Below are 27,415 nucleotides of genomic sequence, written 5' to 3'. Positions count from 1 at the left end.
TAGTGGGTAAAGCTGGATAACACCTGTTTAGGGTGCCCGTAGTGGTGACATACTCTAAAGTTGAACAGACATGGAAGGGAAACAGAAATGTGCTGGCTGGAGTCCCTCCTCTTAATTGAGGGAATCAGTGGAAGGGGACAAAGAGGTGGAAAGGATTACAAAAAGAAGGATGTATAGGGAGGGCAGCGACAGAGAGCCAACATATGTATAATTGGTATCCCTGAAGATCAGAACAGAGTAACCAGTACAGAAAAAGCCATCCAAAGAGATTGCAGTAGAAAATGTTTCTGAACTAAAGAAAGACCTGGGTGAAGATGAAAACAACTCAGCCGTGGCCTGACCTGTGGTGGCGCAGTGGATAAAGCGTCGACCTGGAACGCTGAGGTCACTGGTTTGAAACCCTGGGCTTGCCTGATTAAGGCACATATGGGAGTTGATGCTTCCTGCTCCTCCCCCCTGTCTCTCTCTCTCCTCTAAATTTAATAAATAAAATCTTAAAAAAAAAACTTCCATAGATACAGATAATAGGTCAGCAAATCCCAGAGGGAAGTGGGGGAGGGAATCAGGAGGAAGGGTGCAAAGCAGAAGAAAGAAAATCACAAAAATAAGGGCAGAAATTAATATAAACAAACCCCCAAAGGTAGTTGTTCAAACATAATTTATAAAGTAGCAAAACTTTATAGACAAGATTTTTTCTTTTTTTCTTTATTATTTTTAGCAAGAGAGAGAGAGAGTGAGAGACAGGAAGGGAGGGATTTGAGAAGCATCAACTCATAGTGTGTCAATTTAATTGTTCATTGATTGCTTCTCATACATGCCTTGATTGGGTGGCCCCAGCTGAGCCAGTGTCCCCTTGCTCAAGCCAGTGACCTTTGGGCCCAAGCTAGTGATCATGGGATCATTTTAATTATCCCACGTTCAAGCCGATGACCCCACGCTCAAGCTGGTGAGCCTACACTCAAAGCAGATGAGCCCATGATCCCGCGCTCAAGCTGGAGACCTCAGGGTTTGGAACCTGAGACCTCAGTGTCCCAAGTCAGTGCTCTCTCCACTGCACCACCACTGGTCAGGCTAGACAAGATTTTGTCAAATTAAGAATAAAAGAATAAAAAAAGAATAAAATAATATTCAGAATCCAATGAAAGGATGCTATTATAGTCATCTTTCCCATTAAATTGTCATTAAGGATATAGCTTTATTCAATATTTGTTATCTTGGTTTTTGAGATTTACAAAGGGTATAGCAAGCTAGAAAGTGTTATAGCATTTTGCATGGAAAAACAGAAAATTGACACTCTTACTTTTTTTTAATGAAAATATAAAAGGAAAATGGGTGATTTCTTTCCTATTGTTAAAATTTGTTCTTGTGGAATTTTCTGGTAGAGGAAAGTATATACTTAAACTTTGACTCAAAGTAATGTAGTAGGAAAATACATAAAATCTAAGTTGTCTTTCATATGGCTCATTTAGTGATTTTATTAGAAAAATAAAATACAGATTTACATCCTTTATGTCATTCATATTAAACAAGAGTTTTTTTCTTTGCAGGAAGTTAGTGATTTATCACAGTTGACAACAGATACTGCAGATGATTTATCCAGTGGGAATTATGTAGGCCTTGTTAATAGCTATACCCAAAAGGCGAAACTACCTGTAAATTACCAAGAATGTGAATTGGACACAAATGGGACCAGAAGGTGAGATGCAGTTGGGTTTTTTCTTCTGCTTCATTGTATCTAAGCAATAGAGTGGGCTTATTTCTATGTCTACTTTCCCAGAAATATTTGTCCTTTTTTTATACGTTCTGTGTGGAAGGTTTTATATAACTTTTAAGCAATTGGACATCTTTGTAATTAATGTATTAAAATGTTTTTTTGTTGAAGGTGTGGAACCCATTTATTATAATTGATCAAGTCTGGGCATTCCTTTATTTCTGGGGTATAGCTGGGTGGTTTAGTTTGCTGTACACCTAAGATGGTAGGAGGTAGCATGCTTGAAGTTATGTGGTGAGCTTTCCAGCCCTGAGGTCACAGTGGGAGTGGCGGTATGAAGACAGCTCGGCCATGCGTATAGAATGACTCTCCACCACTGTCAGATTAGAGAGTTGTCCGTCTCGGTGTTCATCTTTCAGATTTGATTATATAGCATCAATCTGCAGACAGATACCATATATAGGAAAATATCTGCCTAGACTGAGGGAACCAGGATTTGAGAATACCAGGAGGGGGACAGAGTTTCAGTTACTGAGAATGTCACCAGTGAGCTAAGACTTGGAAGTAAGGATCAAGAACAAGAATGGATTGGAACTGAGAAATATAAAACAATGAGCCTGAGAGAGATTTGTTTCCCAGCTACAACCAACCAATTAAAGGAGGGGGGAGGGAAAAAAAGCTCCAAATATGCAAATAGACTAAAATAGTCCAAACAATCACTTTAGGATTCTGTTCTCCAAATTGACGGAACTAATTTTGTGTGACTTTTTTGCTCTAATGGCTTTTAGGCCAGAACTAGGAAGAGAAAAATGTGATAGTATTCTTTGGAATGAAAATAGTCAAAATTAAGTTCTGTAGGTCAGTCTCAATCAATTAAGAGGCTATTTTATTTTTCTGTAGCTCACCCATTTTTGTTCCTGTGAATTAGGTGCTCTAACATTTGATTTCTAAAAGAGAGAAAAGTCTTCTTAGGCGGTGCCTGGGAGAAACAGGAGCTATGGAAACGATCAGTCACAGCCCAGCTCCCTAATTCTCCCAATAGGGCCTAGAGAGGAAGACTTACCCTGGTTGGGTGTGTTTCCTTTTTTTTTTTTTTTTTTTCTTTTTTTTTTTCATTTTTCTGAAGCTGGAAACAGGGAGAGACAGTCAGACAGACTCCCGCATGCGCCCGACTGGGATCCACCCGGCACGCCCACCAGGGGCGACGCTCTGCCCACCAGGGGGCGATGCTCTGCCCATCCTGGGCGTCGCCATGTTGCGACCAGAGCCACTCTAGCGCCTGGGGCAGAGGCCACAGAGCCATCCCCAGCGCCCGGGCCATCTTTGCTCCAATGGAGCCTTGGCTGCGGGAGGGGAAGAGAGAGACAGAGAGGAAAGCGCAGAGGAGGGGTGGAGAAGCAAATGGGCGCTTCTCCTGTGTGCCCTGGCCGGGAATCGAACCCGGGTCCTCCGCACGCTAGGCTGACGCTCTACCGCTGAGCCAACTGGCCAGGGCTTTTTTATAGCAGATAATACGGGAATGATTTCATGGTAACTCCACGCTACTTACCATATATATTAGTTCAAATGATTTTCAACCTTTTTTGAGCCGCGGCACATATTTTACATTTACAAAATCCTGGGGCATGCCACCTACCAAAATGACACTCTAACACAGTACATATTATACATATAGTTAATAATATAGTTTCTAAATGTATTTATACTCATTTAGTGTGAAACCTGGGCCTGTTTTGATGAACACAAAAGGGATATCCTGGCAGGAATGGTAGAAAGACACACATGAAGCTCTTCCTCAACAGTTCTCAGTCTCTCTCTGTTTTTAGTTTTTACCACAGTCAAGCTTGAGAAGCTCAGCTCACATAGATATGTGGTTGGAAACAGGAGCAATGTCAAAATAGCCTTGTTGGCCAGAATGGGGAACTCCTTGGCAACAGATAACCAAAAACTGTCCAAAGGAAGATCAGCAAACTTTAGCTTTAAAGTTACATAATATTGTGATGCATTGTATATCACCTTCTGCAGGTGCCTCTTTTAAAAAGAAAAAGGTCAAATATCTATATACACCATCAGGATAGACATAACCAGCTGAGGCTGAGGCTTCATCTAGGGGTGGCAACATTTACCTCCAGTCCTGACCAGGATTAGAAATTGGGACCATGGGGAGGAGTAGCAGCCTCAACTACTCGCTGTGGCCACACAATGACAAGTGCGCGGCAGCCCGAGTGGGGACCTTCCTGGGTGTGGCTGAGAGGCGGCCTACTATTAGTTCATCACTAGTGGTCGGGATGAATCCTAGAAGGTGATTGGTCAGTGAGCATTCCCTGTGCTTCCACTCTTCCTGTTGCTGATAGCTGGAGGGATTGTGAGGGGAATGTTTATGTTCGGATGGAGGTGGCTGGCGGTGGGCCGGATAAATAGCCTCCGTGAGCCATATCCGGCACGCGGGCCGTAGTTTGGGGACCCATGTTTAATTTCCTCAAAGCACACCTGACCATGTCTCACGGCACACTGGTTGAAAAACAGTGCATTAGTTTGCCACCTTAGAAATGGTTCTTAGGGCCCTGGCCAGTTGGCTCAGTGGTAGAGCATCGGCCCGGTGTGTGGAAGTCCCAGGTTCAATTCCTGGCCAGGGCACACAGGAAAAGCACCCATCTGCTTCTCCACCCTTCCCCATCTCCTTCCTCTCTTTCTCTCTCTTCCCCTCCTGCAGCCAAGGCTCCATTGGAGCAAAGTAGTCCTGAGGGCTGAGGATGGCTCCATGGTCTCCACCTCAAATGCTAGAATGGCTCCAGCTGCAGTGGAGCAATGCCACAGATGGGCAGAGCATTGCCCCCTGGTGGGCATGCCAAGTGGGTCCCTGTTGGGTGCATGCGGGAGTCTGCCTGACTGTATCCCTGCTTCTAACTTCGGAAAAATACAAAAAAAAAAAAGATTCTTAAGTAATTGTCCAAATATCTTTGCCTAACCCCAAATGTCCTCACATTAATATGAAGATGATGTGGACTTCAGCATGAGGATTTTGCAGTATGGGAATTTTCGTAGGATTTTGTGTGCATAAGTAGAGGGCAGAACATGCTGAGGTTAGAGCAGCGTCCGTGCCTCGCCCATTCCCTACAAAGCTCTGTAACCTCGTTGTTTCCTCTGTAGAAGCCACATTTTCTCTACTGGCTTTTTCTTTTCATTTGAGCATCTCTGAAAACTTCACCAGATCATCTTTTCTCCATTTCTACCATCGTAGCTTTTGACCTATGGAGAATTTTGAAAAATCACTGCTTAGTGCCTTTATGCCAGATCTTCAAGTGAAACAGCAAAAAGTTAGAAGTTAGTTGGAAAATGCAAGCTGAGATATCAGCCAATTCTGGTTACTCTGAAACATCAGTCAGCCATCATATTGCATATTTACATTTTACAAAGACATGAAGTACAAATCTATTACAAGTATAGTATTGATATTAAGGCCTGTGTTGATGTGCGTGTGTTTTTTCCAGTCATAAATTAGATTTACTGTTTTTTGGTACTTAGATAAATCTTCTCTACCATTTTTCCTAGATTCCATTGTGTTTGCATAATTGGAAAGAAAGAATACGGTAATGCTGTAGGTTCTACTAAAAAGAATGCAAGACAGTCGGCTGCTAAAATTACATATGAGCAGTTACAATTAGAAAAAGAAGCAATGGTACGTGCTGCTTTTAGATTTATTTTTTTGTATTTTAAAATTTTCCCTGAAATTGCTTTGAGGTGTGACTGTGCTTACATGATGTCAAGACAGCCAATCACATAGCAAAAGAGTTCCTCAATTGTATGAACCACCAATGATCCATGTATTAATCTCATAATTGTGTATGCCTATGAGTTTGGTAAATGTGGGAAAATAAATGTGGTAGTTAGTACACAGAGACTGAGCCACTGTGGAGAAGTCAGTTAGTTGCACTTATACCCCTGAGGGGCACTTTTTCTTTCAGAAAGATGTTCCAGGACCCCTTGGCTCTTCCACGGCAGGGTCCAGTGATTACGGAAGCAACTCTTCGATGATAACATCGTAAGTGTGTTCAGACAGCCGTGATATTTCAGAAATTTAAATTTCAGCCCAAAAGAGCAAATGTTTATGAAAATGTTTAAGGAGAATTTAGAGAAATTACTTATCAACAAAAAATAGACAGAATTCACAAACTAATAGTTACTCACTTTTCTTCTAGTGATTCTGAATCACCATCTGAAAATGGATTATCAGCAAATGAATCAGAAAGAAAAAACAGTGACAGTTCTATCATTTTTTGTTCATCTGCTGCGGTATAGTATTTATCTCTACACCTTCCTAGTGAATCTTATTCCCCTTTGTGCAGTCCCTAATTTAAAAATGACCTTCAGCCTAACCAGGCAGTGGCGCAGTGGATGGAGCGTCGGACTGGGATGCGGAGGGCCCAAGTTCAAGACCCTGAGGTCGCCAGCTTGAGCACGGACGGGCTCATCTGGTTTGAGCAGAAGCTCACCAGCTTGGACCCAAGGTCGCTGGCTCGAGCAAGGGGTTACTCGGTCTGCTGTAGCCCTACAATCAAGGCACATATGAGAAAGCAATCAATGAATAACTAAGGTGTCGCAACGAAAAACTGATTCTCATCTCTCTCCGTTTCTGTCTGTCTGTCCCTACCTATCCTTCTATGTCTCTGAAAAATAAAATAAAAAATATATATGTAAAAATGACCTTCAGCGTGACCAGGCGGCTGCACAGTGGATAGACTGTTGGACTGGTATGCAGAAAACCCAGGTTCAAAACCCCGAGGTCCCTGGCTTGAGCATAGGCTCACCAGCTTGAGAACAAGGTTGCTGGCTTGAGCGTGGGATTATAGACATGGCCCCATGGTCAAGAGTTGATGTTTCTCATCTCTCTCCCTTCCTGTCTCTCTGTCCATATCTGTTCCTCTCTCTGTCTCTCTCACTGTCTCTGTCACAAAAAAGAAAAAATGACCTTCAGTACCCAAACATAATTTTTCTATTTTTCTTTCCTGCCCTCTCACTAAATAATAATATATATTTGGCAGCCCTGTTCTTCATATGTTGAATTTCCTTACTTTTCACTCCCATCTTTCTCTCCATACTAACCTTTATATTCTCATATATTTCTGTGATCTGGCTTCTTATTTTCTACTAACTAGACCAGGGGTCGGGAACCCATGGCTTGGGAGCCAGATGTGGCTCTTTTGATGGCTGCATCTGGCTCGCAGACAAATCTTTAATAAAAAAAATGATATTAAAAATATAAAACATTCTCATATATTACAATCCATTTATTTCCTACTGCTCATGTTCATGGTTGTGGGTGGCTGGAGGCAATCACAGTTATCCTCTGGGACAACACCAAATTTTTATTGGATAATGCATAAGTACATGGGTTGTTGTATGGCTCTCATGGAATTACATTTTAAAATATGTGGTGTTCATGGCTCTCTCAGCCAAAAAGATTCCTGACCCCTGAACTAGACAGTACTTCAAAAATTAATGTAGATCTGCTTCCATTTTTAAAAAAAATCAGAACTAAACTTAAAAATCAGATAATTATTATGGTGATAATGTATCCCATTTGCAAAGAACTACAAATCAATAAGAAAAAGACAAGCAACTCGGTAGAAAAGTGTACAAATGAACTGCACAGACTGTTCAGAGCAGAGATAACCCAAATAGGCAAGAAGCATATGAAAGATTCTTTACTTCATTGTAACGAGGAAAATGCAAATCAAAACAACAGTTAAATGCTATTTTAAATCCATTAGGCTGGCAAAATTTGAACCTGGCAATACTAAGTGCTGACACAGCTGTGATCCAGTTATAACTATTACACACTGCTGGTGGAAATGTAAATCAGCACAACCATTTTGGAGAACAATTTGGCAACATGTAGTCAAGTTGAGGGTGTGCCAAGGAGTTTCCTTCCTGGGGATTTCTCCTAGAGAAACATTCATGTGTGCACAGAGAAACAGGTATCCAGATGTTCTTTACAACATTGTTTTGTAATAGGAATAAATTAGAAAAAAACATTGCTCACTACCAGAATGGCTAAATTACTTCGTAGTGCAGACATCAGGCAGTACTGAGGCTGGCCAATGAGTGATAGGAGCACAAGAAATCTTAGTCTGATGCTCCCTACTCAGTATCACTGTATTTAAATTGGTAAAAAAAGCCCTGGCCGGTTGGCTCAGTGGTAGAGCGTCGGCCTAGCGTGCGGAGGACCCGGGTTCGATTCCCGGCCAGGGCACACAGGAGAAGCGCCCATTTGCTTCTCCACCCCTCCGCCGCGCTTTCCTCTCTGTCTCTCTCTTCCCCTCCCGCAGCCAAGGCTCCATTGGAGCAAAGATGGCCCGGGCGCTGGGGATGGCTCTGTGGCCTCTTCCTCAGGTGCTAGAGTGGCTCTGGTCCCAACATGGCGACGCCCAGGATGGGCAGAGCGGCGCCCCTGGTGGGCGTGCCGGGTGGATCCCGGTCGGGCGCATGCGGGAGTCTGTCTGACTGTCTCTCCCTGTTTCCAGCTTCAGAAAAGTGAAAAAAAAAAAATAAATAAATTGGTAAAAAAAAAAATCCATAAACTTTATCAGAATAAAAGTGAATATGAACAAAAAATAGCTATTGACATTAATCTTTGAGAGAAATACTGAAGACTCCTCTTTTATGCTAAATATTGAAATTACTATTTATTTATGCTAAAAATGCAACTGTGAGCATTGCAGTTTTTAACTGGTGGTCAGATCATTCACCGTTGGGCAACCATTTTAAGCCAGATCCCTGGGCTCCATCTGGGTTGTTCTTAGCACTGCGAGTGACTGGGATGCACAGCTTCTCCCTGAGCTCTGCTGGCCAGAGGATCCTCAGGGAAGCCATATTCTCTACCCGGAGAATCGCTGCTCCTTCAGAACGTGCCCTGAGATTGCCCTTTTTGTCCTTCCTGCCATATCTGTCTGGTTGCTCTTGTAGGTAAGATCATTGATATAACCAAGTAAACCGGGAAGCAGGGCTGGATTAGAGTACATACATTGGTTCGTCTTACGGGCAAAGAAATGTGGTCGAGGAACCAGCTAGAAGTATAGGACGAAGTAAAGCAAGAAAAAACAATAGACTTGATTTACTCATTTGAAACTTTCTCTTTTGTTATAGAGCAGTCCCAGAAATAATTCGGGGAAGGTAAAAATGTGAGTATCATTATGCCTTGAACCGTGGTTTGAAATGAAGTTTTCTTTCAGACTTGTTTTGTCAGTCCTTTAAGTCCACAGTGTTTGTTGAGTATTGCTTACCCTGATTTGAGTAGTTTTAAAAGCGGAGAGTGTGGTTAAGGATCACAAAAATCCTCAAATCTACAAACAAATAATTTTAAATATGTAGAGAAATCTTGGTATGCACACACTGCGCTGTAGACCTAAAGGCCTATGGGAGTGTTGCTAGAGTAATTGGTTAAGGGCATTATTTTAGAAGTGGGCTTTGAGATGTATTTTCAAGAGATGTGCATTATTCTGCAGAGAAACGGGTAGGGCAGAAATGGTGTAGTAACTTGGGTAAGAAAAATATCAAATGTTATCAAATGTTGACTCAACAGAAAGCCTACTAAGTGCATGGCATAAACCCACTCTAAACAAAAGTTATATTTGATTCCAATTTTATTTGAGCTTTACATTCTTCTCTTTATTTTTAGAAATTTGGCAGCTAAATTTGACTCTCCTGGTGTAGTAGGAAATAAGCATACTAGCAACCCCAGGTAAGAGGGAACTGTAAAATAGAATTTGCTCAAAGATATATTTGTTTATTCAACAAAAGTTTCATAAGAGACTGTTGTACATCAGACAGGTTGCATTATCTTTCCACCTGAACAGTTAAATTAGTGTGGCATAGTCAGGCCCACAAAAGACCATTGTCTCTTGGAGAAGTGAAGTTCAAGTTCAGACGGGTCTCAGTGGATGGTGGTAGTTAGTGCAGATCTCTGTGATACTGTGTGGATTTCTCGGACATCTATGCAAGTTTTTAATATTGAGAGCAAATATTTCTATAAACCAGGATTTAAAAAATACTCCTGCAGGAATCAGAATAGAGCCACTTGAATCTGTTTTTCAGTCTCCAGATTTCACTTTCAAAAAAGGGTTCCTCCAGTGGTAGATCATATGTTTAGGTTGCAGTGTGTAGACGGCGTTATATTGAGTTGTATACCTGAAACCTTTATGGTTTGGCGAACCATATCAACCCAACCTCATATATTAAAAAATAAATTTAAAAAACCACAATAATATAAAAAAATATCTAAAACAAAGGAGGCTTTACCAGGCGGTGGCACAGTGGATAGAGCGTCAGACTGGGATGGGGAGGATCCAGGTTCGAGACCCCAAGGTCACCAGCTTGAATGCAGGCTCATCTGGTTTGAGCAAAGCTCACCAGCTTGGACCCAAGGTCCCTGGCTTGAACAAGGGGTCACTCACTCTGCTGTAGCCTCAGGGTCAAGGCACATATGAGAAAGCAATCAATGAACAACTAAGGCAGGTGTCCCCAAACTACCAGCCCTGGCCGCATGCGGCCCCCTGAGGCCATTTATCTGGCTTCTCCTGCACTTCCAGAAGGGGCACTTCTTTCATTGGTGGTCAGTGAGAGGAGCAGTGTATGTGGCGGCCCTTCAATGGTCTGAAGGACAGTGAACTGGCCCCCTGTATAAAAAGTTTGGGGACCCCTGACGGTGTTGTAACGAAAAACTAATGATTGATACTTCTCATTTCTCTCCTTTCCTGTCTGTCCCTATCTATCCCTCTCTCTGACTCTCTCTGTAAAAAGAAAAAACCCCCAATAAAACCCAAAAGAGGCCTATTGACTAAAAGGAGCATTGAAAATGAGTTTTAAACCAATAAAGAATCAATAGATGTTGAATAAGTACTTAATATATAGCTGGCACGGGGCTGGGCATTGGATCTTTAGTGAGAACAAATGGGACAGCCTCTGCTCTCAGAGTTTTGTGGGGATGAAAATTTACATGAAAAAGTCTGTAATTCAAACTGTGGTCAGAGGCCTGAAGAAAGAGGCAGCACAGGCAGGTGGGAGGCTCCGGGCTCTGCAAAAGCAGATAGAGCCTGCAGGAAGGTGCTGGTGACCCAGGTGAGGCGAGTGTTCAGGGAGCAGAGGGAAGGTTGTGCGCTGGAAGTCCAGTGAACCTGGGCACTGTGCCGGGGACAAGCCGGAGAGGGAGGCAGGGGCCAAACCGCGTGGCTACTTGGAGGCCATTGAAGGGCTCTCTGTTTCTTGCTGAATGCAAAGCTAGGCGATGGGCAGTTAGGCAATAGAGACATGATCAGGCTCAGTTTTTATCCCATGGTTGCTGTGTGGATCATGTGTACAAGTGGAGATGGAGGAAGCGGAGTGTCCAGCAAGGTCCCGCAGGAGCCTGATGGAAGCTGGAACTGGGGCAAAGATGTCAGAGATGGGGAAAGTGGGCAGACCCCGCTGATGTGCTTTAGGGGTAGAACTGACAGGGCTTCATGATAGAAGGTGGGGCCTGCAAGCCTAGCGGGCCCAGAGCACCCACTCATTTCTCTTACAATAGCTTGGTGGCAGCTGTGGAGCACAGCATGGTGTTTCTTTCTACAGTTCTGTACTTGTGATAAATTTTTTTTTTTATCATGGCTGTTATACAGCCAGGAGTTGACTGTGACTACTAGGGGTGGTCTGGTATACTGGGAGGAAGTGGGGGAGGAACTATCCTCTGTGATTCAAGGGTTTCTCTGAAGTGGGCCCTTCTTACTCAGAAGGGGAGAGTCATGTTTGTTATACAGTCCATTTCAATAGTGACCTTAAGGGAAAGCAGAAGTGTGGGGGCCAGCTAGCACCGAACCTCAGAATAACAGTGGCATTTATCTTTTAAGGTTTGTCGAGGATTTTTCAGAAATAAGACCAATTGGTTCAGGTGCATATGGCCATGTTTTCAAAGCAAAACAGAACGTGATTGGGAAGACTTTTGTTATTAAACGTGTTAAATATGATAAAAAGTAAGTAGTAAATGTTTTATTATTTTAAATGAGATGGTACGTTGAATTGCATTAATATTTTTATGTTTGTCATCTTCAGTAGTATATTATTTACTTTTTTCCAGTCATCCTTAAAAATGTTATTCTACCATCAAGAATTTGGCTTATTCTAAAATGATCTTACTCTACCCTGGTTAACAACCAATGAATGCATGACGCTGGAACAGCAAATGAATGCTTCCTTTTCTCTCACCTCTCTCTCTTCCTCTCTCTATCTCTAAAAAAAATTAAGCCCTGGCCAGATAGCTCGGTCGTCCCAGAGAACGGAGATTGCTGGTTCAATTCCCTTGTCAGGGCAAAGACAGGAAAAACTTAATGTTCCTCTCTCTCTCTCTCTGCTTCTCTGAAAAAAAGAAAGGATGGAGAGAAGGAGGGACGGAGGGGAGGAAGGGAGGGAACTAATCAATTACATAAACACTGGTTATGCAGATTGCAAAACCACAAGGAAAATTGTAAAGATAACATGAAAACAGAGTAAAAATTACATACTGTAATTACAAATATATAAAAACATATATAAAAGAAACAATAAGAAATAACCCAAAATAACAACTGATTGTGCTAGGATCATCATTTACACGAGTAACTTTTTCTTCATTTTTACAAATTGTATGTCATGTAAATAATTTGTCAAATTAAAAACTTAAGTCGTACAGTCTTTGTTGATCTTTTCTCATCCTTGACATTTCAAATTTGTTTCATCCTTTTAGCATAGAATTGTCTTAACTCTTGACTACATACCCTTGTCAAGCTCCTGTACCCGCACAGTGAAGTCTACATAGACCCTCTCCCTTGTGTGTCTTTGCCACACACTGAAAATTCTGAACTCGGCGCTTCCTGCTGCCTGGGTTACCTACCCTTGCTGCCCATGTAGGGTTTGTTGATGATATTCAGAGTGACTTCAACACAAGTCTAACCAAAACGTAATGTGTGAATTAGCTACCAAAACTTGTATCATGGGCATTTCAGAGACTACTACCAATGACTTTTAAATTGCCTGATGTTTGGGATAGTTTAAGTCACTGTTTTTTTTCTTTTATGTTGAGAATGAAAATGGCTGTTTTTTTCCTTTTGTTCAGTTTTCCTTTTCAGTGGTCCTGGGTTTCATTCTAAAACTTGGGTGCGGGAACCATGGCAACTGTTTAATAAAGGAGGTGTTTTATTATTATCAGGATGTATACGGACCCTTTATGCTTCCTGTTTCTTTTCAGAAATGAAGAAAAGGTACTACGGGAAGCAAGTGTTTTGACAGACCTTTTTCATGACAATATTGTTCGCTACTATCATAGTTGGAGTGGCATTGATGATATTTATGATGAAAGCGGCAAAAAAAGGTAACTAAAAAGAAATTCTCATAGCCATAATGGTGGAAACTGTCATTGAGTATGTGTGGGCCATTGAATAAGGCCATTTATTAATAAATTTAATAACCACAACCACAAACACTGTTTGGGACAGTTATGTCTCCATTCTGCAGAAAAGAAGACAATGAATAATCTCCTTGCTTCAAACTTATTTTCAAATATTTTTTCCCTGTCCTCAGCTGTTTTTCAGAATCTTTGGTTTAGCTTTTCTGACTCCGTTGTTTCTTGGACACGTGGCTCATATGCCCCGACTTCGGTGTAGGCTGTAAGTGCTGTCTTGAGAAGGAAGTGAACAGCTCGTAGATGCTGCAGCTGGAGGGCCCTCCTCAGCTGCCAGCACTTGTCTCTTCCTCTCTCGGGCCCTTGATTGGTAGAATGCAGTCAAGGGGCCTCTTTCAAATGCAACGGCACCGAAACTGGTTATGGTAGTGAAAATAATTTTAAGACCATGAGCTGTGATGGGGCACCTCCCCTTGCACCGGTTACGTTTTGTCTCAGGTCATGCGCTGCCAAAGGGCTGGACGGTTCTAACGAGCTGGCACTGCTTTCAAACTCACCCAGTGTTTCTTGGGGACGTTCCTTGGTCACTGCAATCCTGAGGCAATTGTGGGCCTGATCATTAATCATCTCCTGACACCAGTCCAGTCTCCATCCCGTGTACTGAGAACATTGTCATCCGTTTCAGGAGTTCTTGACTGTCAGCACATAGGATTTCATTTTTATGCAGATTCTTGGCTACCTCTTTCTATTTTCTAGCCAACATATGTTCAAAGAATATAAATTAATGAGGCCAACTTATTTCAGAAAAAACAAATAACAAAACATGGTTAGCAAAACCAGTCCTCCCACTTATATCTCATAGCAATTTGTTGGCATATCTTTTCGAGTACCAATCCTTGTGCTATTATTGTAGGTCTGTTTTTCCTTTACCGCTCTCTTTTAAAATGTCATCCCCATGACAGCAAGGGTAGTGTCTAACTCATTTTCTCATCTCTAGGTACCTGATCTGTGCCTTTTACAAAATAGATGCTCAGTAGATTGATGGTGAATTAAAATATTTTAAAATTACTTTATATAATACTAAAATTTGGGCCTGACCAGGCAGTAGCACAGTGGATAGAGTGTCAGACTGGGATGTGGAGGACCCAGGTTAGAAACCCTGAGGCCACCAGCTTCAGTACAGGCACATCTGGTTTGAGCAAGGCTCACCAGCTTGAGCCCAAGGTCACTGGCTTGAGCAAGGGGTCACTCAGTCTACTGTAGTGCCCTCCCTCCCCTCGTCAGGGCACATATGAGGAAGCAATCAATTAACAGCTAAGGTGCCGCAACAAAGAATTGATGCTGCTCATCTCTCTCCCTTCCTGTCTGTCTGGCTCTAGCTGTCTCTGTCACAAAAAAAATAATAATAATAAATTTGGTTTTCTGCAATTCTGTTGTATAGTTTTCATTCCTATTTTTTAGAAAGTTAATCAGGGACCTTCAGCACTAAAGAATAGACAGGGTGGCCCTGGCCGGTTGGCTCAGTGGTAGAGTGTCGGCCTGGCATGCAGAGGTCCCGGGTTCGATTCCCGGCCAGGGCACACAGGAGAGGCGCCTATCTGCTTCTCCACCCCTCCCCCTCTCCTTCCTCTCTGTCTCTCTCTTCCCCTCCCGCAGCCAAGGCTCCATTGGAGCAAAGATGGCCCAGGCGCTGGCGCTGGCTCCTTGGCCTCTGCCCCAGGTGCTAGAGTGGCTCTGGTCGCGACAGAGCGACGCCCCGGAGGGGCAGAGCATCACCCCCTGGTGGGCAGAGCGTCGCCCCCTGGTGGGCGTGCCGGGTGGATCCTGGTCGGGCGCATGTGGGAGTCTGACTGTCTATCCCCGTTTCCAGCTTCAGAAAGATACAAAAAAAAAAAAAAAAGAATAGACAGGGTTAGACTTCATAAATTAGCTAAACAAATAAAACTGTGGACATCAGGGAACTTAAATAAATGGCCGCCCAGGCCAGTTGGCTCAGTGGTAGAGCATCAGCCTGGCGTGTGGAAGTCCTGGGTTTGATTCCTGGCCAAGGAACAAAAGAGAAGCACTCTTCTACTTCTCCAACCTTCCCCCTCTTTTTTCTCCCTCTCTCTCTTTTCCCCTCCTGCAGCCAAGGCTCCATTGGAGCAAAGTTGGCCTGGGCACTGAGGATGGCGTCATGGCCTCTGCTTCAGGTGCTATAATGGCTCTAGTTGCAATGGAGCAATGCTCCAGGTGGGCAGAGCATCGCCCCCTAGTGGGCATGCTGGGTGGATCCTGGTCGGGAAGCATGCGGGAGTCTGTCTCTCTGCCTGCCCACTTCTTACTTCAAAAAAACCCCACCAAAAATAGATATAAATGGTTTATTATATTTTGATTTAAATTATTTATTTAGATTTGTTTTCAGACATATTTTACACTTAAGAAGGTATAATTTTAGAAAGGAAATGTATTTTTTATATATTTATTTTTATTGTTCTTTTTCTGTGACTTTTATATCCAGATCAATTGAGTGCCTTTTCATCCAAATGGAATTCTGTGATAAAGGGACATTGGAACAATGGATTGACAACAGAAGAGACAAAGAACCAAACAAATGCTTGTCTTTGGAATTATTTAAACAAATAGTAGTAGGAGTGAATTATTTACATTCAAAAAACTTAATTCATAGAGATCTTAAGGTAAGTGAAAAATGTGCTGTGTTAGAAATTAATAAATAATATATATATGTGTGTGTATATATATATATATTTTTTATTTTTTATTTTTTGACAGAGACAGAATCAGAGAGGGACAGATAGGAACAGACAGACAGGAAGGGAGAGAGATGAGAAGCACCAATTCTTTTGTTGTGGCACCTTAATTGTTCATTGATTGCTTTCTCATATGTGCTTTGACCAGGGGGCTACAGCAGAGTGAGTGACCCCTTGCTCTAGCTAGTGACCTTGGACTCAAGCCAGCGACCTTGGGCTTCAAGCCAGTGACCATGGAGTCATGTCTATGATCCCATGCTTAAGCCAGTGACCCTGCATTCAAGCTGGTGATCCCGCACTCAAGCCAGCAACCTTGGGGTTTCTAACATGGGTCCTCTGCGTCCCAGTCCGATGTTCTATTCACTGTGACACTGCCTGGTCAGGCTGATAAATATAATAATTTTAAAAATTGTTAATTTGTTGATTTTTATATATAGGAGAGGGTGGGGGCGGGGAGAAGTGGGGAGCATACTTGTAGTAGTTGCTTCCTGTATATGCCTTACTGGGCAAACACAAGGTTTCTAACTGGTGAACTCAGTATTCCAGGTCGATGCTTTATCCACTGTGCCACCACAGGGCAGGCAATTTAATAATTTTTAAATCTATCAGCCCTGGCCAGTTGGCTCGGGTAGAGCATCAGCCCAGTGTGTGGTTCCCAGGTTTGATTCCCAGTCAGGGCATACAGGAGAAACAACTGTCTGTTTCTCCACCCTTTTCCCTCTTGCTTCTCTCTCTCTCTCTCTCCCTCTCTCTCTGTCTCTCTCTCTTCCCCTTCAGCTATGGCTGGATTAGAGCGAGTTGGCTCCAGGCACTGAAGATGGCTTCATGGCCTCGCCTCAGGTGCTATGAAGAGCTGAGTTGCTGAGCAATGGAGCAACAACCCAGATACGCATATCATTGCCCCCTAGTGGGCTAACTTGTGATGGATCCCAGTCAGAGTACATGTGAGAGTCTGTCTCTGCCTCTCTTCCTCTCACTGAATAAAAAAATAAAATCTGTCATTTCAAGTTTTAGAATTATTTGGCAGTCATGAAGAAACAATTTCTCTGATCCTCTAAAGTGAGACTAGATATAGAACTTGCCCATAGAGTAAGCTTATCAAGCTGCTGAACTCTCCATAGGAAGGAGCTCATTCACTTCTGGTGCTATCTGGCTGGTAGTCATATTCCAGTTGTAAACAGTAGTAGCTTTAGTATACTGAATATTTCCGTGCAGATAATCACTGTGGCTGACACAGCCAGCTGAGTGCTCTCTCCTTGCCTCTGCTGCTACTGAGGCTTGTCTGAGAGGCAGAAGGGACTCTGGTGACTATGGCTTTGGGAACATGGGTCCTCCTGGTTTCTCAGCCATTACTTCTTAAAAAATATATATTTTAGTGAGAGGAGGGGAGGCAGAGAGACAGACTCCTGCATGTGCCCCAATAGGGATCCACCAGACAAGCCCACTAGGGTGCGATACTCTGCCCATCTGGAGCCATTGCTCAGCAATGGAGCCATTTTTTTTTTTTAGTGCCTGAGGCAGAGGCCATGGTGCCATCCTCAGTGCCCAAGGCCTACTTTGCTCGAACCAATTGAGCCATGACTGGGAGGAGAAGAGAGAGAGAGAGGGAGAAAGGGGAGGGGTGGAGAAGCAGATGGTCACTTCTCCTGTGTGCCCTGACCAGGAACTGAACCCAGGACTTCCACATGCCAGGCCGACAGTCTACCACTGAGCCAACCAGCCAGATCATCAGCCATAATTCTTGAGGGTAGTCACAACTACTAGGTCCAGAGTCTAGAATATTTATGGCATTTAGACACCTCTGTCCCATGATTGGAAAACTGCAACAATCCAGGTCTTGGAGTTTGCAGCACACCTTTGTATTTTCATTTTCTTTTGTTTTCCCAGCATCCTACTTGATCTTGATGAGCAGTTTTTCCATCTCTTCAAAGCAAACGAAGAGAGATAGAACAACTTTCAGTCTCTCCCCCATATTCTATGCTCTATGATTTGCCTGCTGTCATCATAAACTAGCCATTCTGAATCCTGTCACTGAACCTTTGCTCATATTCTTTCATGAATGCTCTTCTGCCTGACCCCTTCATTCCAGTTCCTATATTTAGCCTTTCCAGATCACTCTGAATGAGGCAGAAGCCTTGTTTTATGGATCTTGGCTATCTGCTTCTCCGTCCCTATCTAGAACACCGGGAATGAGGAACAAAGTAAAAATTTCCTTGAGTAAAATAAGCACTTACACAGATAGTTGTTTGTTGGGCCTTGATAGGAGTAAGTGGCCCTTAAACCATATTGTCTCCTTGGTTGGCCCAGGGGGTGAATGTCTGATGCTTTCCTGTTGGAATCTACCTAGTTCCAGTGTCTCTCTTTAACAATATCTAAAGGTACTCTTTGAAGTTGGAACATAACAATAAGGACTATGTTCAAAAAGATAAATTTAGAATGGCTATACTTTCACTTTGGAATAAATCATATATAGAGTTAAAGGAGTAATTTGGGTATTGTTTCCCATCCCGTCCTCAGGATGGACTAGTGCATTTCTGTCTGGTGCTGACTGGACGTCTGTCTTCTCCTTCTCCTCTTATACTTTCCACACTGCCTGTGCCCATGTCATAGACCAGTGGATCTCCAACTTTTTGAAGTCAGGGCGCATTTAAAATCCTACAAATAATTGTAGGTGCACTATATACAAATTTCTGAGAAATATGTTATAATAATTAAGTCAAATATTAAAGAAAAAATATAAAGTCCAAGCGTGCTTTTATGGTAATTAAACAAAATAAATACGACAAAATTAAATTCATTCTGATATTAAAAAACATTTTTATGTTATATTTTTTGTTATGCTTTTTAGAATTCATAAAAAAGAGGGGTTAAAAAATTAAAAAATGACAAAAAAGTTATCTTTTTATATATATAGATACATTTTTAGTAAGATTTAGTAAATTTGGCAGGTCCTGGCGCAAATGTGTTAAGTTTTTTCATTCTTGTGTTTATGAGAAACATGAGCCTGATGTGTCCTAGCGATTTCTTCAATGTTTGGGCATATATTTGAAAGGCAAACTCTCATTTCCTTGTCAATACATTGAAGAATTCCTCTCTTTTTACTCTTAATTGTGTTGAGGGTAGAAAATCCTAATTCACATAAATAGGATGCTGAAAATTGTAGTAAAATGTTCAAAGCTTTTTTAGATATTGCCACATATTCTTTTATAGAAATCCAAAAGGCTTCAAGAGACAATTCCTTATGTTTAATCATCAATCCAAAAGCCCCACCATACATATCATCTGAACTTTACACCAAACAAAGGATAGAAGAAACTTGCCTCCAGTCTTTGCGGGAAACATGGGGGTAGTGTAAACAATCCAGCTCCACAGCTTAACAGCCTTTTGCAACCTAATCAGGAAAGTGAGGTGGGGAGTTGGGCAGACTGTTAGCTTACAGCCAATTCTCCACACCTCTATCCTCCAAAAATCTAAACTCCAAAAACCCTGTTGGTTTTCTGGTCCCTAACAGGCACATATTTCTCTGGAATACAATAGGGCGCACCTGGAAATCTTCTAGGGTGCACACTTTGAGAACCACTGTCATAAACTGATGTTTTCTTTTGTGTGTTTGCAGTGATTGTTTGCTCTATCTCTGTGCTCGAAGGTCAGGTTTTAATGCTACTGAGCCTTCTTCCATCTTCTACAGCTGTTCCAGCTTCACTGCTACTGTTGCTGTCTTGCATCTGAGCTAGGGTGCAAACAAAGGCATGCCTTTTTTTTTTGGTGATGCCTCACAAAGCACCAGCTGCAGGTGGCTTTGCCAGAGAATGATCTTGACCCACTAAAGCCCATTAAGTGAAGTCTACCGGTGCTTACCACTTTCTGTCAGAATCTTAGGAACTAGACCAAAGGCACTGGAGGAGGGACATGGAAGTTTCTGGAGTGAGGACATGCAGTCCTTGGAGGTTCAGTCCCGTGAGGCCCATGCTTCTTTGTTCATCCTCAGCCTGATCATCAACCCTTATTTTTGTACTTCTATGTAAAATTGGCCCTGTTTTTTAATGCCCTACAACCCAACATTTTTCCGAAGCATATTGTAACTGATTAGACAAAATATGGCATTACTGTTTTTCTTTTTCTTTTTAATGAACAATAAGTAAGCAGTCTGATATTCTTACCACACCATCCTATCCAGCTTACATGTTTGCACAGCATCGCACGTGTCACCTCCTGTTTCTCTAGTCGAGTTACAGCCTTGTGTGGGACTAGCAGTTGCACTTGCAAACCCAACACATTCCTGCACTGTCACTTGAATTAGATTGGCACATTTTTTCTCCCCACCCACCCATGCACATTGGTGTTAGGTTCCACTCTCATTGTCCATTATGTCGATCCAGCTGTTAATTTCTGTGTACACCTTGTTAGGCTGGCTACTTGAAAGCTCCTCTTTCAGCTCTTTTATTACGGCCCTTTTGTAAGTGCTGGTACATGAGGTCTGTGTGTGAATGCGTAGCCCAACACTGTATTGAAAGTCTAGTCTTTTCAACAATGCCAAAATACTAATTTCCTCCTTGATAACCATCTGCTTTCATAGTCTTTTAGAATATTGGTCAGTACTGTCTACAAATTTGTGGAAAGGATGTACGCCCCTTATTCTGTTGTTACTTTGATTTTTTTCAATGAGCTCAAAGAATTACATGGAAAAATACTTCAGTGCTAGTTATCAGCTTGCAGTTAGTTAACTTGGTATGCCTTCAAAGGTAGAGGGGGTGTGTTTTTGAAGTTGTCAGAGGCCTGAAAAAATTGATATCAAGGAAGCCACAAGAAAGTCTGCACATGATATCCTGTAGCATTACTGGAAAGAGCCATCCTAAGAATCTCAAATTTCGAAGGGATCTTAAGGGCATCTCCTTGAAACTCCCATCAAATTCTGGACTCATATTGGCAACATTTCCACCCAGTGGATGTCTAGTTTTTCTTGTATACTTCCTGGGAGAGGGGACTCGTGAACTCCCATTCTTTGAATCACGCTGTGAGTATATATATTTAGGTTACGCTACAGCAGATCTTTTCGTCCCCATCCTCTAGTCCTGGATTTATCCCCTGGGACCATGCAGAATGAATCCACCTCTACCAAACAGCTCTCCGGATATTAGAAGGCCGCTCTGCCCCAAGTCTTCTCTGCTTACAGAGAAGTCCTGACTTCCTCAGCTGGTATTTTAAAGACCTGTGATATTAAATGTTTATTTTGGGCTCCCTATGTAAGGGTAAATGCCTTACCCAGGGGCCAACAGAAGTAGGTTTACCATTGTGAATACACGAAACAGTTTATTTTTAAATATTTATTAATTATTGTATTATTTTCCATACAAACAATGGTAAACCTACTTTTTCCCACCCCTGTAAGTAAATATAAAAATAGCCATTGCTGCCCTGGCTGGATAGCCCAGTTGGTTAGAAACCTCATCCTGAAGTGCAGAGGTTGCCGGTTTGATCCCTGGTCAGGGCACATACAGGAACAGGTGGATGTTTTGTCTGTCTGTCTCTCCCTTCCTCTTTATCTAGAAATCAATAAATAATATAATTTTAAAAATAGCTATTACAAAATATGATTTGGATATTTGATACCAGTCTGTCATGTTGATACTTATTTAAAAAATTAAATATTCTTTTCTTTTTCTGTAGCCAAGTAACATATTTTTAGTAAATAATAACAAAATAAAGATTGGAGACTTTGGACTTGTAACATTCCAGAAATATGATGAAAAGCGGACAAGTAATAGGGGAACTCCATTGTACATGAGCCCAGAACAGGTGAGGTCCCTGTTATTTCTCTTATTTTTTTTTTTACTTCTTTCATTTTTAAAAAATTATAAAAATAAGACACCTTTGATAAAATCAAAACAGTATAGAAGAAAATGGAACAAAAATGGATAATTTCCCTTAACCTTCCTTTATACTTTTACTTGAACTACAGTTTGTTGTTTATCCTTTTTAAAAAATATTAAATTTTTACTTTTAAATTGAGTTTAATGGGGCGACACTGGTTAATATAATTGTACAGGTTTCAGGTGCTCAGTTCTGCAGCACATCTCTATACACCGTGCTGTGTGTTCAGCTCCCAGTCGTCACGTTTATCCTTTAGGATCATTTTAGGTAAACTTATATAAATATACAAATACACATATTTACACAGACTTTCTTACACAAAAATATATATACATACACATAGATTTTTTACTGGAATACTATAATGGTCTTTTGTGACTGGATTTTTTTTACTCAACTATGCATCATAATTTTTCTGTATCAGTACAAGTAGATCTGACACTCCTTTTAATAACTATAATGTACACCGAAATACGTATAGCTGTGCCACTCTCTTAAGGCTCAGATGAGGGTTAGCATTTTTTTTTAGCAATAATGCATTTTAAATTAATGTACATTGTGGGGTTTTTTGTTTGTTTTGTGTTGTTTTGTTTTGTGAGAGAGACAGGGACAAACAAGAAGGGAGAGAGATGAGAAGCATCAATTCTTCATTGTGGCACCTTAGTTGTTCATCGTAGTTGTTAATCAATTGCTTTCTCATATGTGCCTTGATGGGGGGGTGAGGCTACAGCCAAGCCAGCGAGTCCTTCTAGCCAGCAACCTTTGGGCTCAAACCAGTGACGATGGGGTTATGTCTATGATTTCACGCTCAAGCCAGAGACCCTGTGCTCAAGGTGGATAGCCAGTGCTCAAGCCAGCAACCATGGGGTCATGTCTATGATCCCATGCTCAAGCGAGTGACCCCACGCTCAAACTGGTGAGCCTGTGCTTAAGCCAGCGATCTTGGGGTCTTGAACCTGGGTCCTTTGCATCCCAGGCTGATGCTCAATCCACTGAACCACCATCTGGTCAGGCTGAGTTGTTTTTTTTAGGAAACCAAAAAGATCACGTGACTTGCTTTATTGCAATGTTTGGAGCTATTTTAACTGTTTCAGCTGACCCATCTTGTTTACCCCCACAACCAAACTCTGAGGTTGAAACTGTTGTTATCCCCATTTTATGGTTGAGATTATTCCCATGTTGATGGTTAATTAACACAGGTGAATCAGCTAGTTAGTGACAGAGATTTGAACTTGGGCAGTTGGACTCCAGAGATCTTGCTAACAAACATACACTGTTATATATTTTAGTCAGATAACTGTTTTCTCTTCAGAAGGCATGGGTATTTGTATTGGGTGAATAACATATGAATATATTTTGGTCTTGTTAGGTCTCTTCAACAGACTATGGAAATGAAGTGGACATCTTTGCTTTAGGGCTAATCCTTGCAGAGCTTCTTTACATATGTCCCACACGGTCGGAAATGAGGAAGGTAAATAATCTCACAGAAAAAATTTAGCAACAAAAATTATTGGCCATATTATTCAAAGTGCTGCCAGAGTTACTACCGTCATGTAAGGATGGGCTTGAACACATTAGTATTGACTGCAAATGAAATACGGCTTTTATCTCTTTCACGTTTGGACCAAAACTTTTTTTTTTTTGTATTTTTCTGAAGCTAGAAACCGGGAGAGACAGTCAGACAGACTCCCGCATGCGCCCGACCAGGATCCACCCGGCACGCCCACCAGGGGGTGACGCTCTGCCCCTCCGGGGCGTCGCTCTGCCGTGACCAGAGCCACTCTAGCGCCTGGGGCAGAGGCCAAGGAGCCATTCCCAGCGCCCGGGCCATCTTTGCTCCAATGGAGCCTCGGCTGCGGGAGGGGAAGAGAGAGAGAGGAAGGAGAGGGGGAGGGGTGGAGAAGCAGATGGGCACCTCTCCTGTGTGCCCTGGCTGGGAATCGAACCCGGGACTTCTGCACGCCAGGCCAACGCTCTACCACTGAGCCAACCGGCCAGGGCTGGACCAAAACTTTTTGTTGGAAGTTTGGTCCACGTAGGGAGCGGTAAACTCTGTGCTCACCTCCTCATGACGACATCAAAATCCCCGCCAAAGTCTAGAACAGCCACACTTGGGAACTACCCGGGGACTAGCTGAACTGAACTCCTACAGCTAAGGATACAAAGGAAAAGCTGTATCGAGACTGAATATTGTAGGTCATCTGTAATTGAAAAATTAAAACAAACAAAAACCCCTTTTTGTTAAAGACCAAAAACTTTGAGTTTTTATTTTGAAAGGTGTGTGCATATCATAAAACCATAGCTGTTTCTTTCTATTTGAATAAGTCAGTAGAATTTTGATTGCCTGCTTGGTGTAAGACACTGAGCTAAGTGCTACAGGGATTATGAAAATGAGTATGTCCCCTGTTCTCAAGGAGCTCATATTCTAGAATGGAAGGTACTATATGAGAATGCTGTAAATGTTGTTGGAGAAGGCTTGAAGTTTTAGGGGAGCAGCTAGGAGGAGATCTTTCCAGCTGTGGGGATTTAGGTTTCATGAAGGGGTTGAAGCAGAGCTCTTAAGGGTTGGTTGGCTTCTAATAGTCCCAAATAGAGAAGGTGATTCCAGTATGGTGACAGAGATGGGCAGAGTGTGTTTGGGAATATTCGGCAGAGTCTGATATTTTTATTGGCGTATATAAGCTATAAGGAAGTGTTGGTTGATAGGTTTGGAAAGACATGTTGGGGCTAAATTAAGGCAAGAATGTGGACTTTCTTGTGAAGGCAATCAGTGGGGAGCCACAAAATGCATTATGCAACTGGATCTAGCCTGACGCTCACTAAAGGGGACTTAACTTGGAGTTATCAGCCTTCTCTGTAACAGGGGTAACGAAAATACCTATTGGGTAGGACTCGAACATCCTGGCTGGCTGTTCAGTGTATGGACATCCCAGTGTCGGCCACCCCCAAAAAATTGATATCAATTGAGTTCAGTGTCGGCCCAGTGTATGGACATCCCAGATTTGATTCCTGGTTAGGGCACACAGGAAAAGCAACTTTCTGCTTCTCTCTCTCTTCCTCTCCCACAGCCAATGGCTCAGTTGGTTTGAGCATGGCCCTGGGTGCTGAGGATAGCTTGGTTGATCCCAGCACATCAGCCTCAGGTGCTAAAAATAACTTAGAACTTGAGCATTGGCCCTAGATGGGGTTGCTGAGTGGACCCCAGTCAGGGTATATGCAGGAGTCTGCCTCACTATGTACCTTCCTCTCACCTAAAAAACAACAACAAAAAACAGGATCGGGCTCCAGGATGAGGGAAGATAAGGCATATGATGCTCTTAACACTTAAACATGTAATGTTGAAGATGGTTATTAGATAGGACAGAGTGGGTAAAGGGAGTTCTGCTAGCTTCTCGGCTAAAGAGACTTTCCATAGATATAAAAATATCCTAGATTTAGGGTATCACCAGCTTGTTGTGCTTCCTAAGTTTGGTTTTCCTCCCAAGTGAATAATTCCCTAATGAATGTATATATATGTATGTTTTATTTTTCAGATTTTTGAAGATCTAAAGAAGGGTTGTGTCCCAGATATATTTGATGGCAAAGAAGTAAGCACTTGAAAATAATCAGAATTTTATTATTTTAATGTTTTATGTCTTCATAATGACTGTTTCTATCATTACAGAAAAGTCTTCTACAGAAATTACTCTCAGTGGACCCCAAGAAACGACCTACCGCCTGTGAAATACTGACGACTCTGACGGAGTGGAAAAACGTTGCAGAGAACAAGATGCGAAACACAAACACAGCACCTTTCTAAGAAGGTGTCCTGCGTCCGTCTCCTGTTCGGTTTTCTTGTAACTGTCTAAAATCTGTTGGGGAATATTGATGATATTTACCTGTTTTTTTCATTTTTCCCTTTTTTCTACATTTGTAGAATGGTTTACACTTTTTAACTTGGAAAAAACATTTTTACATTTGATTTTGCCCCAGATATGTCTTGATCATGAAGATGAAAAAAAAATCTCTCAATTTTTTATATCAATTAATGAATATTTATTAAATGTCCATTGTTTCTAGGCCAAAAAATAAGCTCTTTCCCTATCTTAAATAGCTGACAAGCCAGTTGGAGAAAAATAGTAACCATAAAAAGATGTTATATATAATCACTTTGAAAAATAATTTGGTATCCTGTAGTTAAGTTAAATGTGTATATACCATGAAAGCCGTCAATTCCATTCCTACATACGTGCCAAGAGAATGTTCATAGAAATTCCGTTTGTAAAAGTCAAGGGAACAGGGCCCTGGCCGGTTGGCTCAGTGGTAGAATGTCGGCCTGGCGTGCGGGGGACCCTGGTTCGATTCCCAGCCAGGGCACACAGGAGAAGCGCCCATTTGCTTCTCAACCCCCCCCCCCTCCTTCCTCTCTGTCTCTCTCTTCCCCTCCCACAGCCAAGGCTCCATTGGAGCAAAGATGGCCTCTGCCCCAGGCGCTAGAGTGGCTCTGGTCGCGGCAGAGCGACGCCGAGGGGCAGAGCATCGCCCCCTGGTGGGCAGAGCCTCGCCCCTGGTGGGCGTGCTGGGTGGATCCCGGTCAGGCGCATGCGGGAGTCTGTCTGACTGTCTCTCCCCGTTTCCAGCTTCAGAAAAATACAAAAAAAAAAAAGTCAAGGGAACAGAAAACAACACTACGGTCCTTCAAGAGAAAAAGTGGATACATACATTGTATTACATTCACATTGGAATACTAAATACCAGTGAAAATAAAGGAATTATAGCTAAATGTAATAACATGTCTCTCAGGAACGATGTTATGTTAAGCAACAAAACAAGTTAGCAGAAAATATATACAGAATTATTCCCTTTATATTAAGTTCCAGAACATACAAATTAAATCATCTTATTTAGGGCCTGACCAGGCGGTGGCGCAGTGGATAGAGCGTCAGACTGGGATGCGGAAGGACCCAGGTTCGAGACCCCAGATAGCCAGCTTGAGCGTGGGCTCATCTGGTTTGAGCAAAAAAGCTCACTAGCATGGACCCAAGGTCACTGGCTCGAGCAAGGGGTTACTCAGTCTGCTGAAGGCCGTTGGTCATGGCACATATGAGAGAGCAATCAATGAACAACTAAGGTGTCACAACGAGAAACTGATGATTGATGCTTCTCATCTCTCTCTGTTCCTGTCTGTCTGTCCCTATCCATCCCTCTCTCTGACTCACTCTCTGTCCCTGTAAAAAAAAAAAAATTTAAAAAAAAAATCATCTTATTTAGGAATCCAAACAAATGTGGTAAAACAATAAAGAGAAGAAAATATATGAGAAATATTAAATCCTAACAGTGGTTGTCTCTGAGGAGGGATGGGAGTGATGAGACAGGAAAAGTGGATTTAAAGGTACAGTTTTCTTAAACTGGATGTTGAGTCCACTAGTGCTTCCAGTTATTCTTCTCCTCTTACATACATTTTGTATCTATTCTAACAAACACTTTAAAGAGATAACTTTCAGATAAGCCAATAGCTGAGCATAGAAAAGGTCCGTCTGGCGGGGTGGGATCCTTTTCTACTGAAATGTACTGGCACAGGGCTTACAAGTGACCCTCTAGCAAGAGATGAATACACAGACCAAATGGGCAGCCTGGGCAAGGGGCATGGCATATTAGATGACAGAATAATTATCAATTTTTAGGTGTGATAATGAT

General features: G+C 42.2%; 1 protein-coding gene across 3 annotated transcripts in view; it reads left to right on the top strand.

Moving 5' to 3' along the window:
- Positions 1-25,566, top strand: part of EIF2AK2 (eukaryotic translation initiation factor 2 alpha kinase 2) — a 39,297-nt gene extending 13,731 nt beyond the window's left edge. For all 3 annotated transcript variants that reach the window (XM_066266909.1, XM_066266910.1, XM_066266911.1), the window contains exons 4-16: positions 1,548-1,696; positions 5,264-5,390; positions 5,677-5,753; positions 5,911-6,004; positions 8,858-8,892; positions 9,390-9,452; positions 11,593-11,715; positions 12,966-13,088; positions 15,619-15,796; positions 21,536-21,664; positions 23,109-23,210; positions 25,273-25,326; positions 25,404-25,566. In XM_066266909.1, coding sequence (XP_066123006.1) covers positions 1,548-1,696; positions 5,264-5,390; positions 5,677-5,753; positions 5,911-6,004; positions 8,858-8,892; positions 9,390-9,452; positions 11,593-11,715; positions 12,966-13,088; positions 15,619-15,796; positions 21,536-21,664; positions 23,109-23,210; positions 25,273-25,326; positions 25,404-25,538 — 1,389 coding nt within the window. In that variant the 3' untranslated portion in view covers positions 25,539-25,566. The remainder of the gene's footprint in view (positions 1-1,547; positions 1,697-5,263; positions 5,391-5,676; positions 5,754-5,910; positions 6,005-8,857; positions 8,893-9,389; positions 9,453-11,592; positions 11,716-12,965; positions 13,089-15,618; positions 15,797-21,535; positions 21,665-23,108; positions 23,211-25,272; positions 25,327-25,403) is intronic.
- The last annotated feature ends 1,849 nt before the right edge of the window (positions 25,567-27,415 follow it).

Source organism: Saccopteryx bilineata, chromosome 3 (assembly GCF_036850765.1).
Source record: "Saccopteryx bilineata isolate mSacBil1 chromosome 3, mSacBil1_pri_phased_curated, whole genome shotgun sequence".
Taxonomy (NCBI): domain Eukaryota; kingdom Metazoa; phylum Chordata; class Mammalia; order Chiroptera; family Emballonuridae; genus Saccopteryx; species Saccopteryx bilineata.
This window is presented reverse-complemented; position numbering and strand designations above follow the sequence as displayed.